Source organism: Octodon degus, unplaced genomic scaffold (genome assembly GCF_000260255.1).
Source record: "Octodon degus isolate 3935 unplaced genomic scaffold, OctDeg1.0 scaffold00132, whole genome shotgun sequence".
NCBI lineage: Eukaryota > Metazoa > Chordata > Mammalia > Rodentia > Octodontidae > Octodon > Octodon degus.
The window spans coordinates 284607-302478 of record NW_004524708.1 but is presented as its reverse complement, the minus strand read 5'-3'; the positions used below and the strand labels follow the sequence as shown (position 1 = coordinate 302478).

General features: G+C 48.0%; 1 protein-coding gene across 4 annotated transcripts in view; it reads right to left on the bottom strand.

Moving 5' to 3' along the window:
• Nucleotides 1-12726, bottom strand: part of Fam213a (family with sequence similarity 213 member A) — an 18111-nt gene extending 5385 nt beyond the window's left edge. The window contains exons 1-3 of one of the 4 annotated variants that reach the window (XM_023701307.1): nt 12640-12726; nt 4317-4496; nt 2603-2694 (exon numbers count right to left, since the gene is read on the bottom strand). In XM_023701307.1, the coding sequence (XP_023557075.1) occupies nt 2603-2694; nt 4317-4494 (270 nt within the window). In that variant the 5' untranslated portion in view covers nt 4495-4496; nt 12640-12726. Of the gene's footprint in view, nt 1-2602; nt 2695-4316; nt 4561-4693; nt 4789-12639 lie in introns of those variants that run through there. The other 3 variants (XM_023701309.1, XM_023701308.1, XM_004641215.2) reach the window with 3 other exon arrangements.
• Between the last annotated feature and the right edge of the window lie 5146 nt (nt 12727-17872).

Below are 17872 nucleotides of genomic sequence, written 5' to 3'. Positions count from 1 at the left end.
AGCCCTGCTTGGTGACTTTTGATGTTAAGCCTGGGTGTTACTGCTAAGCTGAATGTTGTCATGTGACCTCTGATGTGTGCCACAGTCTGACACTAAGTCTTCCATTCACTGGAGCCCTCAATGCCTAACACATGGATGGATAGAGAGAGGGTGTAAATTCCAGGCAGAATGATTTGAAGCTAGACAATGGGGCGAGTGCAGCCGAGCAGAATGGTACAGATGTCCCTGACCCTCAGGAACCGTGTACTGGATGAATAACCCCGCATGAGTTACTGTAAAGCTTCAACCTTAACAACAATTTCCTCCTTATTATTAGGTGTCAGAATTCAAGAATCAGCAGGAAATCCTTTTAAACAGGGCCTGCTCACCTCCAATACACACGTGCTGCTCTATGTTGGCAACTACGTTTAATTTTTCATTATTTTCTAAAACACGAAAGAAAGGATAGTGAGTAAGGGAGAATTTATAATGCATTGATCAAGAGGTTCAGGGACTGAAAGTTTTGCCCTACAGCAAAGAGGAAGGACAACAGTGTTTGATGTGGTCAAAGACCATCCGTGGACGATTAAGTTCTATGTGCTTTTTCTGGGCTCTTTATGCTGCGTATGTCACTGTATAAAGCCATGAAGTGGAAACTGAGTCATACACATCTTCCTTGGGCCTCTCCAAGGAGCTCAGGGTAACCAACATCTTGAAACCCAGACTGCCACCCATCCACCATCTTGAAAACTGTTTTTACAAAATGTTCTGCCAAGGCAAGGACCAGCACAGAGGAAAATAATTGCTTTTGGAACCTTCTGGGTTTCACTGGTCTCAAGCGATCAAGTCAAAACAGGCTTTCATGTTGGTGTTTGGAGGCCTTACAGATTTGCAATCAAAAGCTCTGAGTTTAAACTCCGCTGTAGGGGTGGGTGGAGTAGTGAGCCCCTGAATACACCCACATCCTAATTCCTGGAAAGTATGAATATATCATGTGGTATGGCAAAGGGAAATGAAGTCTGAAATGAAACATGGGCTGCTGATCAGCTGACCCTAGGTAAGAAGACTGTCTTATAGACGGGGGCTTTGGATCAGTAGTATGCTTAACATGCCCAGGCTCTTGGGTTCAAATCCCAGCAGATGTGTGCACAAAGACACACAGACACATAGATACACATACACAGACAGACACATAGATTTTCCTGGGTTATTTTTGTGGGCCCAATGTTATCACCAGGACTCTTAAAATGTGAAGGAGGGAGGTGAAGTGGTCAGCGACATAGGCACACACCCTGAGAACAACTCGACCAGCAGCCATTGCTGACTTGGAAAACAGAGTCACAGGCCATAAGCCAAGAAATCCTGGCAGCCCGCAGAGGCTGAAGAAGGCAAAGCAGCGGTTCCTCTGCCATAGCCTCCAGGAGCAAAGTAACTGCATTCCACCCAGGGTTGGACAATAACTGTGTTGTTTAAGGACCCTGAACTGGTGGCCACTTGCTACAGCAATTTACTACGGACAGTGCAGCTGTATTCCAACCTCCGCACCACTGCTGCCTCCTCTGTGAAATGGAACAGTAAGGACAAGCTGCCTTTCCAGAAGGTAGTGAGGGCCAATGAGATAACAGGCATCAACGTGCCATGCAAGTGGGTGGATTCCTCATATACACAAGCAGGAGATACCTCCAGGATGCAGAGGAGACCCCTCAGTGTGGGAAGTGACCCATGGAACATGGGCGAGGACAAAGCAACTACCTGGGAAGCTAGGCTGCTGCTAGGACAGGAACACTGCTGTTCCCAGCTTTCTTCCATCCGAGGCGGCCATCTCAGAATTTGGGGCTTCTGCTCCCTACTGGGCAGTCCATCAAATCATGCTGGCTCTTAGTTTGTCCACAAAGTGACAAATCCCCTCTGACACAAAGTGCTCTCCTTTGGTATGTTTGCTCACTTCCTGTCCAGATGGCAATGGCTTCCCTTTGAAGGGCCAATCAAGAGACTCCTCAGTCAGTGAGCTCCAACTCTCTCCTGGCTCTCCTGCCAACTGCACCCATGCCATCAGTAAGAAAGGCACCCCAACCCCCTGAGAGGGGCAGAGGAGCAGTCACCAGAAGTATGTGGTACTCAGCTATCCACACAGGACTTGGTGGGCTCCCAGGCCGGCAGACAGGCAGGTCTATTCTAAAATGTGGCCTTGAACAGCTTTGCTCGTGCTGTAGCCCAACACAGGAGGGGGCTGACCATGCCCCTATCATGAGCAGCCCAGCCCCCACTTCATAGGTGTGTCTCTGTGCTGACTCTGTAGCGACACGGGACTGGATCTTGCCACCGCCCTGAGTCAAATGGGAGTACTCTGGGACACAGATGCTACAACAACATGCCCGTGCAAGGTTTGGAGGCACCAAGGGGAGTCAGATGTGCTGCCAACCTCAGTAGGAGATAGCAAGCATTACAAAACAGGAACAGAGTCTATGCTAAAAGAAATACCTATTGTAAGTAAAGGAGAACAGCTCGGGATTGAAGGAAGGATAAAGGGGCCTGCAGCACAGGAAACCTAAGGCCCCATCTATCTGGGTCCTTTATTCTGCACAGGAAACCTAAGGCCCCTCTATCTGGGTCCTTTACTCACCTCACGGCACAGGAAACAGCCTGGCCTCCGCACAGCCATAATCACAGCTCCGTTTTTTTCCCATAGCTCCTTTGCTTTGAAAGTCCTTGGTTCTAAGAGAGAAGAAATGGAAAACAACATCCTCTGCTCCCAGCCCTGCCCCAACTCCTAGCAACTCCCAAACAAGGCAAGGTCAGAAACAAGACCTGGCAGAGGACCAGATGCAGGCAGATAGGGACTGTGTATCTCCCGCAGAGAGAGCAAAGCTGAAGGAGCGGACTCAAAAGGTCCCTCCCCCAAAATCTACTTTCCAATTTGAATCCTCCAAGCTGTGGTATTTCCAGATCAATCATAATTCCCTTTATGGCTGGCATCATAGGACACTATAACACCCTATGGAGCATGAACATGGCCCACACTCAAGTCTTATACTCTGAACAACAAAACAGCTTCACTCCTAAAAATGTACTCAAGGGAATAAAAAAGTGTTCACTATACTACTACTAATAAAGCAGGCCAGATGATGATGTCCAATAAGGAAATGCTAAGGGGTAAGATAGCACCAAGCCCAAGTCTGCTTCAGAGGTCACTCTGAGCCTGATGCTAGCTGTGGAATCCTGAGAAAGGCAAAGCTACTTATTCTCTTGGGCCCCAGTGACCTCATTTGTAAAAAGGAGGTACGTGGCGATCCCACTCTGAGCTGCAGGGAATATTAACAGATGAACATAAACATGCTCACTGGGGTCTGCTCAAACAGATAGTGAGGGCTCTAAAATATGAACCCTAATTTATATCTCAGATGCACTCATGTCCCCGAATGTTATGTGGACAAAGGAGGAAGGAGGGAGAGAGTGAAACTGTAATTGAAGGACACTAAAAAGCCTGGGTTAAACGAAGCTCAACAGGCAGGCGTCTGTACACCTTACTGAGGCCATCTAACAGGAGTCCTCTGCTCTCCTTAACTAAGTTTCCTTGGTGAACAGGACCATGGTTTCCTCTTAGGAACTAACCTGCATAACCCCTGCCCCGGAGCCCCAGTGTGCACTTGGGCATGACAGAGCCCACTGGGCTAAGCCCGCACACTGCAGATGGCCAGTGAAGAGGTAGAATGACCATGAGTGCGAGTGTGGCTTTGTCGCTTGGTGGATTCCGGATGGGTTGGTCTCCAGGGGAGGCAGACACACAACCTATTCAACAGTGCCAGACCGGAGAGGGGGCTGACTCGGGCTACACCCCGACAGTAGCAACCCAGAACCCCCATGTGCCAGGCCCCATTGGAACATCAGGAATATGGAACTGGACAGAAGTGGGTCTCAGACTTCATGGACTCAGGAAGTCCTTTCTTTGAGGGAGATACTACAAGCCTAGAATTCCTCGGAATGCTCCGTGAAGAGGCTAGTTCACTAAGTGCTGTTCTAACATCATTAAGTATTACTGAGTAATTTATGACCACAGAGATGCAATAAAGTGAAAAATGATGTTGAAAAGAAAAAGGTAAAATAGCTTATACCAACATCATAAAAATATAATAATATGTATGTAAGAAAGTAGGCCAAAAGAAAAACAATGCTTGTGTTAGGATAATGCAACAAAGTAATTTAAAGAGCATTATTACAATTTTCCTAATGCTATTATATTGCTTTTTCAAAAAAGAGCTAGTCTGGAAAGAAAAGAATAAGTAGCCCTGTACCTTAGCACCTCGGAAAAGTACTGAGAGCAGCAGGGTCACACTTACCCTTCTCTAGTGTTTTCAGGTCTATGTCCTCCAGGTACTCCAGAGTGGCTTCTTGGGACTTGGACAGAAACATGTCTGTGTTGGCCAGGAGCAGCGCCACTGCAGCAGCCCCGAGAGCTCCTGCACCAATGGACCACACCCCCATGGCGAAGAAGCCTGGGTCCTGGAGGAAAGACATTTCTGGAGATGGAGAGGAAGGAGGATGTTACTGCTCCCACCAGGCAGCGGAGTCTGATCACCAGGCAAGGCTCCGGGGGTGGGGAGGGCAGTCTGGAGGCTGGGGAGGAGGGGCCGCAGTGGGAGGCCAGGCTGGACAGGACTCCCGCCATGCCTGGGAGCTGGGGGTGTGGCATGTGCAGTTCACCCAAGGGGCTCACTAGGAGTCAGGCACCAGTCCAGGGAAAGGACAGCCTTCTCAGGGCTCCTTTGCTGTTCCTCCCCCTCAAGCCCTAGGTGGTGGCAGCAGGCTGTAGTGACCTCCTGGTGGCAGAATAATTGCTCATTCTTCTCCTCATTTGATGCCTGTCTTTCATTACCCACGTGGCTTAGTTCTCAGCTAAGGGTAGGGGTAGGGGCAGCTCTCTCAGATGACACTAGTTTTGCTACTCTATTTTTCTTCTTTACTTTGAAAATCCCCCAGAAACAAGGACCGCATCCTATTCATCAAGGCCCCAGGTAGAGTCCAGCAGGGCCTCGCTCATGGTGGGCAGGCAAACACAGTACATTTCTCCCAACAGAGAGGAGCTTTATTTTTCACTCATTACAGAAACAGGACCATGGTCAACACACACAAAGCAATACAATTAAAAAGAAGTATTACATAAAATAAAGAAAACAAATTTCCAAAGTGAAGTTGATCACTGAGCAAAGCTGGTGCCTACAAGCAGAACTACATTGATGTCTGTCAAGATAGGGAGCAAGTGGGTGTCTGCCTCCGAGGAGGGCCTGGGCAAAGGCATCCACGAAGGGCAGGGGACTCCACAAGGGGAAGAGTGTTTCAGGAAGGTCCCACTGGAATCTACTCTTGTCCCTAGCCAAGCCTGGGTGCTTCTCTAATAATAACATTCCCCTGCATGGGGAACCCTAGAAGCACCCCACCTTTGTAACAGCAGCATGGAACCATTCAGCTTTTCTTCTCCTGACAACTGCTTCCAACACCTATCCTCCCACCTGGCTCTCCTGCCATTCTAGGATCTGACTCCTCCGGCACTTCCCTCCCTAAGCAACGGCCTGATTCTGTGTTCGAGAGCACTGGGGACAGTCAGTGGGCTTGTGGGGCCCAGTGCCAACCTCATCCTCAACTGGGTAGGAGAATTCTCAGGATGTCCTAGGATTTGGCTAGAATTCTCCAAAGATCAAGCAAAGATCCACCCACAAATCCATGTCACTGGGAGGGAAACAGTTGAGAGGTGCACTGCAGTGGGGTGGGAGCAAATGACTGGCGGGATGACTGTGGGGAGGAAAAGAGCAGGCCAGGCTAGCGCTGAGGCCAGCCTGGGAAGCTCAGATATGAGCTTCAGATTTGACAAAAAAAAAAGAAGTTCCAGGCAAGGTCTGGAAAGAAAACATCTGAGGAAGAGGAACCTAGCATCTATGTGTTAGGGAAGAGTAACAAGAGGAGGTCCAAGAACACGTTTGGGAGTGGAGGTGCTGCTCAGCTACCTGGGCTGGGGCTCCAGCTGGGGCAGAGGTTAGGAACCCCACTACTCCAATGCGACCTAGAAGGAATCTGATAGGACGCAACAACTAAAGATGACTTAGAGACAAGTAAGTTCCAGGGCCCAGTAGGAAAGAGTGTCTCACAGTCCTGCGTCCAATTTTTTAATGTGGCAAAGTTACACACTACTAGAGTATAGTTCACTGAACTGTTAGGTGCTAAGTCATAGCTCTCCCCAATGTATGGTAAACAGGAGGTTCCATAGGGCTTAGGACACCGTCTGTCCCTTTACCTTCCTCTTAAACATCCCGGATTTCTTACAGGTATGTGTGATTCAAGACCACATAAGTGGTAAGCATTTCTGCACCAGTATGCAAAAGCCAACTTTCCTCTGCCCTACAGAGGGACCTGCTCTGACTTCTGGGCTCTTGCAGTGTATTCAGGAAGCCCAGACTCTGACAGTCAGCTCTGCATCCTTCCAACACACCTCCGCTGCACCGAGGGGCGATGGGCTGCCTCTCTCCACTCTCCGCTCACAAGTATTTAGCCTACTTGCTGCTGAGCAAGGGAGTGTGATCCAGCAAGATTCAGTGTTTATTTTCAAATATGTATTTGGCACTGGCCTAATGCAATAAATGGATTTCTTTGGGACATAAACTAAAATGATACCCAGTCCTGACAAAGATATAGGCACATGAGGACAGAGAGCAGGAAGGTGAGGCAGTTTGGTCCAGGTATGAAGGAGGCTGTGGCAGTGCAGGGGTGAGCGCCAATCTGGGAAGCCGCAGGAACATGGGGAGAAAGTGGCTTTGGACTGGTACAGGATGCAGGAAGAAGGGCAAAATAGCCTGGCTGCACCTCAGCTGACCTAGCCTGGGAAGGAGCAGGCTGATAGGGGCAGATGTAGGGGCCAAAGAAACCCTGAGGGCTCACTCTTCCATGTTACAAAGGCTCCCATCCCCCTACCTCAAGTTCAAGTGCTAGTGTAGGACACAGGCATCAGTCCCCTAGCGGTGCTGTTTTGCAACCTTCAGCCCCAGCTGGGACTCAGTGTGAGCAGAGTCACCCTTCTGGGGAGGTGGCCCCCACACATAGGCCCTGTAGCACCAGGCTGCTAGAGCACTGTCAGCACTCCTGCTGAGGCAGGCCTCTCTGTGGACACACTGTTCCCAGAGGGTCCCAACATGGGGCTCTGCTCCTAGTAACAAGCAGTAAAAGCCAAAAGCACACATGGGTTCAGTTGTTCCACCAGACCCCAAGCCACAAAGTACCCCACCCCACCCAGCCAGCTCTGGAACATCTAACTGTGTCATGCCACACAGCTGGGCATACCCTGAGTCAATACTTCTACACACAAAAAGGGTGGCAGAAAGAGCTCTCTTGTAGAAACAGAGCCATGTAACTCCCCCTGGGGCCCTGACAGAGTGAGGGGCAGGGAGACTACTAGCACTGCATTTCCTGAGGGTTGGCCTAAGCTCATCCACTACACAGGCATGTCACCCAGAGACCGGCCTGGCCATAGCTGCCAAGGCTAAGGTTCCGTACCTTCTCCATGAGCAAGGCCTCCAGGACCTGCCTCTGGAGCCAAGGTCAACAGGAACTGACCCTGTAGCCTTTCTGCTGGCACACCCTGCCTCACTGTACATTCCTAAGTGTTAGTGGAGTTCAGAGATATGGTCTTCATTGTCTTAAAGAGAAATTAAAGAATCTGACACAGTCGAAGTATTTTTGCTCTAGGAAATTTACTATACTCCAGATGTCCCTTTTCTTTCCTCCCCTACTCCTCCTGTCCATTAATGAACTAGTGACTCGGGGTCAGCCTCTAACAGAGAAGAGCAAAGTTGTTTATAAAGGAGTGAACCTCCAAGTAGAACTCAGTTCCCCACAGGGAACTGAGAGCCAAGAGCTGATCCTTCTCCTGCAGAAGGTGAAGCAGACCAATACTGGCTATGAAGGATCTGAAGGCTGTGAAGGTGTGAGGCTAGAGGGGACTCATCATCTCAGCCTGGGGATCCCAGCTCGCTTCCCTCACCAAGCCCCATTTTCTCATCTCTAAAATGGGAAGGAGGTGCAAAGTCTCCTAAAATCCCACAATTCTAACACAAACAGCTGTTCTGAGTGAGAAGATTCGTGACTGTCCACCAACCCATCTTGCCCATTCTGTTGCCCCCCGGGGCTGCTTCTTCCTGAACAACTCATCTCTTCCACCCACATGGACCCCATCCTGTCACTGGGCAGGTGAGACCCAGGCATAGGCACTCACCGTCCTCCACATCCACAGCCTGCCTCTGCTGGCAATGAGGCCTGGGTGCATGGCAGGCAGGGTGCAGGCAGCAGAGGAGGCTGGAGGTGGGGCCCTGGAGCCTTGCCTATGTCCCCACACTCCATCACTCTGCAGGCAGGACCAGGCTGCACAGAAACCCTGGGGCTCCTTCAGCTTTCAACAGTTAATCTCAGAAAACATCAAAATGGAGAGCTGCCAAGTCCCCCTAGACTTCAAATAGCTGAGCAAAGCTTTGAGTCATTTGCAGTCATGCAGATTATAACATTTCCCGAGTGCCAACAGGCACACCCCACTATCTGGTGTAGACCAATGGAGTGAAGTGCTCCAAGAACCCAGGTGTCACGAGAATGGCATCACAGGAGGTCCCACCCTTTGTGGCTCCTTGGGCCACCTGCTCACTCGCCACCCCTCACCCCTACCCAGGAGTACACCTCCTTGGTTCTCCAGTCTCTTCTTGCCACTTAAGTGGTTTCTCTTTGATCTACTCCACTCCCTTCCTGGGTGACCACAGCTCCTTCCAGCACTTCACTACCAGCTCTGTATTGACGTCCGCCCCCATTCCTGCTTCTGGCTCACAGTTTTCCCTAAGGGTTTTATAAATATCTCTGTGGCACCATGTCCGAAACAGCCAGCCATGCTACTCAATTTTTCTTTTCAGGGTCTACCTCAGAAAACAGCACCAGCACCTAGCCAACTGCTTATGCCAGAAACCCTTCTTTTGCACTCAATGCCCAAAATTAACTAGTCAGGAAATTCTGTTCATCTTAGAAAATGTGTCAGTAAGCCAGCCTCCACTACCTCCCTGCTACTGTCCAAGCCCTGGTCAGTTACTATATTCTGTAGTCTATTTAAATAGCCACAGGTGCTCTGCAGTTTATTCCTTATACAGTAGCCAGAGCAACTGGATCACACCCTTCCCTTGGTCTCTGGCTCCCACCTGCACTGAACTCAGCTCAGCTTAACTTCAGCACACTGCCCAAGCTTAGCTCTTACCACTTCGGCACTCTCCCCATAGCCCTCAGCATCCTAGGCTGCCTACTTTCAGGAAGGCCCAGTATAATAATGCCTGTTCTCTAAACACTTCCCTGAGAGTTCTGATTAGTGTCCATTCTCATGTCCCTGACTGTAGTGAACACATGTGTGAACACAGGCACACCATTACACTCGGTGCAAATGGACTTCATGTACTTGTGTTTCAGTTACTCATCTTTATAGTTCTGGCAGCATAGTCTGAGGACAGGGGCTACTGTTTTAACTCATCCTGCATGCCCAGGACTTAATACCAATCCTGGTAATTAGAGACATTAAATGTCTAACAAGAGCCCCTGAATTTTACTCATTAAACTCCACAGTGAGGCAGTTGTAACTAACTTATAGCCATCCAATTTCAGCTCAGTACAGAATGTCATTTTGGACAAAGCTGGCTTAACATTAGAACCATCAGCCTTGAGGTTTGGGTCCTAACCCAACTTCGAGCAAGGGCTGACACAAGCTATGAAGACACTGGGGGTGTGGGTCTCCTCATCTATAAAGATGGAGGGAGAAACTAGAAATTAAGGACATCCCAGATTCTGACATCTAGGCTCTACCCCATGACTGCTGCTCCACGGACATGAGGGCACCCAAAAGCCATGGGATACCAGCCAACACTGCTTTCCTGCTGGCTGTGCACACTCATCTCCTCTTTCCCTGTTTTAACTCCTGTGTGTTCAATTGCCTCTGGTGGGAATTGAAGTCTTAATAAAATAAAGCATCAGCGCTGGGTGGGTTAATGCATGTTGGAAACAAGTACAGGCAGTACTGCACTCTACACACCAAAGATACACCTGCCGCCTACTCAGCTCAGCCCCACCCAGGGAATCCTCCCTTCTCAAAGGATTTGGCCTGAGGCAGTCAGGGGAGCAGGAAGATGTGGGCGGTCAGGGACACGAGGAAGCGTGTTTACCTGGGGTTTTCCACCTCAGGCCCTTGGTAAGAAAGGCTGGAAGTATGCTTAATTCTCCCCTCCCCTGGAAGTTCTAATTGGGCTCCTCTTTTACTGGGTAAAACTCAGGCTCAGAGAAGGGGATAGCTAACTCATCACAGAGTGGGCAGCGTGGCTGTCAGTGGCTGTGCTGAGACCCAAGTCTGGGGCCCCAGCTTCCAGACCACGCCTGTTTATGCTGCCCTGGACACTCCAGGTCTCTAGCAGCCAGCCATGGCCAATGGCCTCTACAGCGAGAAGTATGGGGTTTGGGCTCAGGAAAAGAGCCCCTGTAGGCCCTGTAATCGGATCATCAGCATCAAGCAATCCAAGAGCCGACACTGGCCTCAGAATAGGCCTTGGAAATCTGGTGCCAAGAAAGATCACCAACGTCTCCTGGGACTAAGACTTGGCAAAGAACTTATAAATGAACGGCAAATATTTTGTTAAGGGTCACATTGCCCACTCTCAGCTAAGAAGTCAATCTGTACTTTTCCTACCCAGAGTAACAGGGCCCTGTCAATTCCAGATGCTGAAGCGAAAGCCTGAAAATATCAGTGCAGAAATGAGAACAGTGGGCAACAGCAGACGTCCTTCCCCCGACCAGTGTCTTGGTGCTTCACTTGGTGTGAGCTCTCACCTACCTGCTGCAATCTCCAACCCTCAGCTCTGCTTGGCTCTGCATGGGCCTCTGCTCAGATGCCAGATTTAGAAAGTTTGAAACAGGCTCAAAACAGATGATAATACAACCAGCTACGGGGGAAACTGAGACATGGGTGTGGGGATAGGCCCTTTCCTCTGAGAAGTGACTGAGGCTGCAGAGTCCTCCAAAGGCCCTGCCATTCTGTCCTCATTTGCAAGTCTGGGCTAGACCCCATCAAGTCATATGTACATGCACAGAAAGACAAAGGAATAGACTGGGCTCCATAATCCAAATCCTAAACTCACATTGGGGGGGTCTGAGTAGTCATTCCCTCCCGTGTATCCCAGCAGCATCTTTTAAAAACAAGGCATCTGAAAACGTAGCCATTTAAGAAAAACAATGTGAAATGCTGCAATGCACTAGCACTGCCTCTCCCTAGCAGAGCTCACACTCCTCTTCAGGGGGCAGGGTACCTGCAGCAGGACAAACAGGACCCATGGCTGCCACAGCACCACTGCAGGCTGCCTGTAGGGGGTAGCTCCAGCTCAGGAAGACCCTGGGTTGTCTCTGCCTTGCAGTTTGCCCATCCACAACCCAGGCTGTGCTTCTCAGCAGCCACCCACACGGCCCTCTGCAGCAGCAGTGCCAGAGAAGGCAAAGGGCGTGGCTCAGCTGAAAGCTCGCTGGGTCCCTGGGCCCAGGCTTTTCCCCTCAGTTTGGCTCATGGTTCTTGCCACACAAACCTGGCCAGAGGAGGCTGAGAGCTCTCTGTTCAACACTGCTATGACCGACACCACCACTGACAGGTCAGTGATGAAGCCCCGGGCTTGGGTCCCAGTCTTTAAACCTTCCCAGTAACACAGGAGCTGTCCACAATCATCAGAAATGTTCTCTGTCCTATGTTCAACAGTAACACATAGTCTCAACTAAAGGATGTGTCCTTATAAACGAGAACAGAGGAAAGACCAGACCAAGAACAACTAATTCCTATAAGCTGTATGGACATGAGCACTGTTGTTGCTTCTGTAAAATAGGAATGATTTCTGAATCGTTTCTACAGAGATAAAAGGATCAGCATTAAATGTATAGAAGACAATGTAACCTGCCTTACAAAGCACACCATACATAACAGCGGATAATGCTTATTTCTCAATTAATTACCTCCTCCTGTTCTTTATACACAGAATGGGGGGCTTTCTGATGAATGAGTATCTGCTGCAGTCAAGGCTTCTGTCTAAAACCCAATTCTGTGTCCGGGGCTCCGCCACCACTTAGGAGTACCCAAGACTGTACAAGCCGGCTCCATGATAATACTTTCTAAATACATCCTAATTGATTTCATGAAAAACAAACTTATCTAGAGGGCTGAGTCAGTAAAGTAAGCACAGAGCTAAAGACGGTCTGGGGAGAGCTCAGGCGGGGAGGGCCGAGCTCAGGCGGGGAGGGCCGAGCCCAGGCCCGCGCGCCGGCCCCTCAGCGCCCGCATCGCCCGGTCTGCACGGACCCTCGATCTTCTCTCGAGGTTAAGCGGGACGTGGCGCCGCGGCCAGGGAACAGGTGCCTCAGCGCCGTCCAACCACTCCGACAATCGGCGCCGCCCGCCACCGCCCTCAGAGCCCGCGAGAGGGACGCGAGGTCCAGGGACCTCAGGGGATCCGCCACGGACTGCAGCGAGTGGGGCCGGGTGGGCGGTGGGCGCGGCGGCCGGAGGGGGTCCGGGCGGTTTTCGAGGGCTAGCGTCGCATTCGAATCGGCGCCCAGCCGCCGGATCCTCACCTGTGAACTTCGGTCCAGCCCGTGCGCTTTCTCCGCGTGGGAGCCGGGAGCAAAGGACGGAGTCCCGCACGCCGCGGCCGCGCCCACCTGCGCATGCGCAGCGACGCCCCCGCCCCGCCGCACGTGACCGCCCCGCCCCTCGCGGTTCCTGCGGTTCCGCGGTCTTCCCAGCGGCGTAGCTGCCCTAAGTACCTGTCGCGTGGCGAGGAGGCGCACTCGGGTGGCGTTCTTTGGCGTGGCGGGAGAATACTGAGGGCTGGTGCCTTCTGAGCGCGGAGCCTTGAGAGTAGATGCAGGGTGCGTCCCTCACCCGCCCGGGAGCACAGCCCCAGGCGGGACCAGCTGGCTTGCACCGAGGGCTGCAGGGCCCCGGGGAGCGAGGGGCAGAGGCGCAGCGCCACCCTGCGCGCCCGCCCAGGCCTGCCGGCGGCCCGGGCTCCAGTCTGAGGCCTCTGGGGCGCACCTTCCTGGAACGTTCTGAGGATTCAGCGTGGATGCGCTTCCTCTCCCGATGCAAAACACCGTGATGTATTTACACTTCTGGAATATTCCAAAACTGTAGAGTTCAGAAACCAGGCGGGATCTGTAGTTAATTAATATGCTTCTCATACCCCAGCTTTCTTTTTTACAGGAAGGCCCAAGCTAAATTTGTTCAACTGCCACCAGCCCAGAAGAGTAAGTTATGGGCAAGTGGGCACAAAGAAACTTATTTACAAAGCTCAAAGGTGAACTGAACAAAACGTACAAAACCCCAAATATCTGAAAAACGAACTGAAACTTCCCAACAATCTGCCTACATTTAAAGGGGGAGGGGGAAGAATTCTAGCGTTGTAAAGACCATGAGTACGTCCTTAGATTTTGAATGTAAGTGGCTGACAAAAAGCTTTGTGACAATTTAGAGAACTGATATATTACTACTTTGATGGGCTGGGACATTCTTCAGATGCTCATAAACCCCAAAGAGCAGGTAGAAAACACTACTAGAAGGAATTAGATCTGGATAAAGACATGTGATTTAAAAAATTCTTTTATTTATTTCGAAAATTAAGATTTGGCATTCATTCAGCATCCAGCAGCTTTTGATTCAGCTAGCTTCTCTTACTTAGGAGCGACCCATATCCACAACGTGACATGGTGTTTCAAGTTGATGACTCTGCCGTGTCCGAATTCGGGAGTCAAGAACAGTTTAGGAAGAAGCTAGCATTGAGATGAAAAAAAAACAAAATTGGTACTTGACTTCCTTGTCTCAGGCCCCGATTCCCAGCTCTATGGGTGCATGAAAGTCTAGTCAAGATCAAGAATTATGATTTGAAATAAATATGCCAAGATCAGCTCCAAATAACTTTTCTACTTTCCAATATCCTTTAAATCTTTTCTTGAAGCATAAAGATGCTCTACTTTCTGTATTGCACACCACAGCATCTTCTGTAGGACTCTCCAGAGCCTTTCATGGTTGTGGCCAGTGGCCTAGCAGAAGAGCTGTGGGGAGGTGCTGAGGCCGGAGATGATCATTTGTGCAGAGCTGGAGCAGGGCTGGTCCCAGGAACAAAGAGTGACCCAGGCATCCACAGGAACAAGCTGCTGCAGTCCAGCGAACACCAAGCCCAGAGGCAATCCATACAATCGGTTGCTAGGCACATGGGTGTTTTGTGACACCAACCTGCCAAAACAAACAATTGGTGGTTGAGCACTTCCTTCCCTCCCATCAGGAGAGAGGGCTCTACCTGATTCCAGCTTTCTGTGTCATGTCTTGCCACCCTTTGCAATCCTCACCCCAGGCAGTTGGAGAGCTTCTCTGGCTCTGGCATTGAGTCAATGGCTAAGGGCTGCATGGTAAGATCACTCTGTTCTCAGCTACAGCGGTGTCAGGGCTGCTTGAGTGTCCTTATACACAACCATTTGCATTATCAACTAACCTTCCCTATGACTTCATTCTGTTAAGAAGAGTTAGTTTACAGGCAACACAAATAATTGCTTTAAAGTGATCTTCCAGTTCAACTTTCTACCTTCTTTTGCTTCTCTACTTTGTTATCCATGTGTTGGCTCCATGCTAAGGCTGATTCTCCTGTGGTCATAGAATGGCTCCCAGGATCTAGCATTAGGAAGTAAAGTGTTAGGGCTAAGCAATGAACAAAGCCCAGGGTTTCACTCTTACTGGCCAGTCACTGGGGTCCAAATACTGCAGCACTCTGGTTGGTCTAAGTCTGGTTTAGTTTCCATGTCATACATTACTATATATACAGTTTTTTAAAAACAGAGCTGGGTATGGTGGTGCCACCTGTTATCCCTGCATTCTAGTTGAGATCATCAAATTTGAGACTAGCCTGGGCAATTTAGTGATTTAGGAAGAGACTGATTCAAAGTAAAAAAATAAAAATACTCTGGTATTTTTATATTGTGAATAATACAGACATGAAACAAACATTCAACGCTTGGCACCGCTGTGATAGTAGTGATGTGTCAACTTGTTTAAGAACCAGAGCAACCTAGCAGATTAGTAAAGCTCTGGTGTATCTGGGCTGATTAAACTGTAAGCTCCAGACAGAGGTGGGAAGGCCACACTTGATGTGGGCAGCACCAACCAGTATTAAGGTAGCTTGATGGAACAGAAAGGGAAAGAAGGAAATCTGCCTTTTGCTTCTTTGGAGGCGCTCCAGTCTTTGTCACTGCTTTTGGACTTTTGTCTCCAGTTCTTTCAGTCTTTCCACGTGGACACTTCAGCCTTTGGACATAGGCCCTTTACCTTTCCAACATGGACTCCCATCAGACACTTCACTGAATGTCAGGCCTTTGTCCTTCACTAGATCCTCTGCCTCCAGGGCACAGGCGGCCACTTTGTGTTCTTCCAGCTCTGTTCCAATCAACAGTCTTTGAACTACCTTGTACTTTACATAATCATAAGAACATGTCGCTCTAGGGAACCCTAACTGATATACCTTCTTTATAATTTTTGGACTCAGTCAGTTTTTAGACTTACACACAATGTTGTCATTTGACCTTTAGAAATACTGGTCATGCAGCATTTCTTAAAGGGTGCTCTGTCTGTATAGTTTTCTGTTCAAAATCTTTGGTAATTTTACTAGCTTAATGCTAGTCCTTCAGACCACATGAATTACTTTGGAATTGCTTTTATCTATTTCCAAAGATGTAGCAAGCTTTCCAGTACACTGCAATTCTTTTGTGTGTATTGTAGTAGCAAAACGTAATAGACTTCGTGTGTGTAAATTTCTTCATTCTGTAAGTATCTCAATTGTTACTATGAAAGAAAGAAAACCACATCATTTCAGATGACAAAATTTGTTTTATTATCAAATCCGTGTCCTATTGCTCCAATTCCAAAAATCTATGCATGTGTAATAACTTTTTCATTTCAGTGCCACAGCAGAGTGTAACTTTTTGCTTATATATGGCAATTAAACTTAATGCACGGAATGAAAACAATAAATATAATTTAAATAAAGAGTCAATAATTTGAGCAGCTATGGTCATATTGATGGGTTTATGACAACTATGTCACAACTACCATCTAGTCAATACCAATAGTAAGACACAAATGATTGGAATGTATGACACAATTTCAGTGATGTTAAAATGCAAAAAAAAAAAAATTTGGAAATTATGGGCTTTGCTATTTCATAACCAAATAGAATTAGCTCAGGAATACAATAAGTGTCAATATCAGTAAATATATCAAAATATGTGAAGAAGTTAAATGCAACAAGACTGCTTAGCATATCAATAGATGCAGAAAAGAGATTTTGTAAAAATTTGACATTGCCCAATACCAGCCCTAAGTGGAGTAGGAATAAAATGATATCATTTCAGTATAATAAAGTTACTTTACCAAGATATGAAAGCAAAATACTGATTTTTAACCTAGTAAGAAACTAGCCTTCTATCTCCATTGTAGTAAAATAAAATGAAATTAAAAGTGAAAAATTATTAAAATAGTATTGCAACTGTAAGGAGAAACATCAAAAAGACACCCAGGATTTGGTGGCAGATTTATTGATGTCGATGGGCACTGATAAGGATTATTTCCAAAGTACCAGGCCCTGATCTCTGGTGGTCTAGGGTTTATATTGGAAAAGCTAGCAGGAATTACAGAGGCAGAATGTCTTTTCAGTTGTAGATTAATTTATCCAATGTGCATCGTAATGACCAGCTATGCATCACAGTGACCAGCCACTTTTCAGAGGGGCTCTGGAACAGGAACTGTTACCTGGGTGAAGGATACCAGTGGGTCTGAGGGAGGGGCATTTTCTGCTACTGTATAAGCCTAAGACAAAAGACTCTTCATATTAATGCGGTATTTATATGTCTTGGGCCAGCCAAATAGTTCAGTGGATTAAAGTGCCTGCAAGCAGGTGCAGGGGCCCGGGATTTGATCCCTGGGCCTGCCGTGTCAGCCCCGCCCCTGAGGCGTACTGAAATGTCAATTGAGACTGGGCGTGGTGGCTTGTGCCTGTAATCCCAGCATTTGGGAAACCGTAAACAGGAGAACCACTATGAGTCCCATCTAGCAGTAAGACCCTGAACAGCCTAAAATACAAAAAAAGTTGTATGTCTAGATAATCTAAGATACACTACTTGAAAAGGACTAGAATTAAGAAGATACTATTTTCTAAAAATAAGAAACATACTATTTACTTATGCTTACACAAGAACTATTTTAAGTCTTCTTATGATTACTTTATAAAATTCCTACAATAACATTTAGCAGGATTGTTAGTGCCCATTATTGAGATGATGAAACCGAAAGGGTAACTTGCCCAGGTCTCACCGCTCAACAGGACTGAGGCTGGAATTAAGTGTCTGGCAGTTTGACGTCCTAATGTGAAATATGCTGTATTGCCTTGCATGGGATAATTTAGAAACACAGCAAATACAAGGGATATGTGCAAATGGCAATAAGTACCTGTAAATAAAAACTGAAAATACATTCCACTTATAACTGCGACAAATACACTTAAATATTTATCTGGGCCTATATTGAGCAAGAAAGCTGCAGGATTTATGTTAAAAAATCTGGCCATGATATTAAAGCTCTCAAAGACTGCAGTAAGTAAAAATAAATACCAGTTTCTTGATGAAAAGCTTGAATATGATAAAATACTTTCTATCTAACACATAAATTTAATGTGATTCAAAGTAGAAACTTCAAAGTACTCATTTTCTAAAATTTTGGAATATTCTTAAATGGCAAGGTGTAGCAAGCACAGTTGCCCACCGG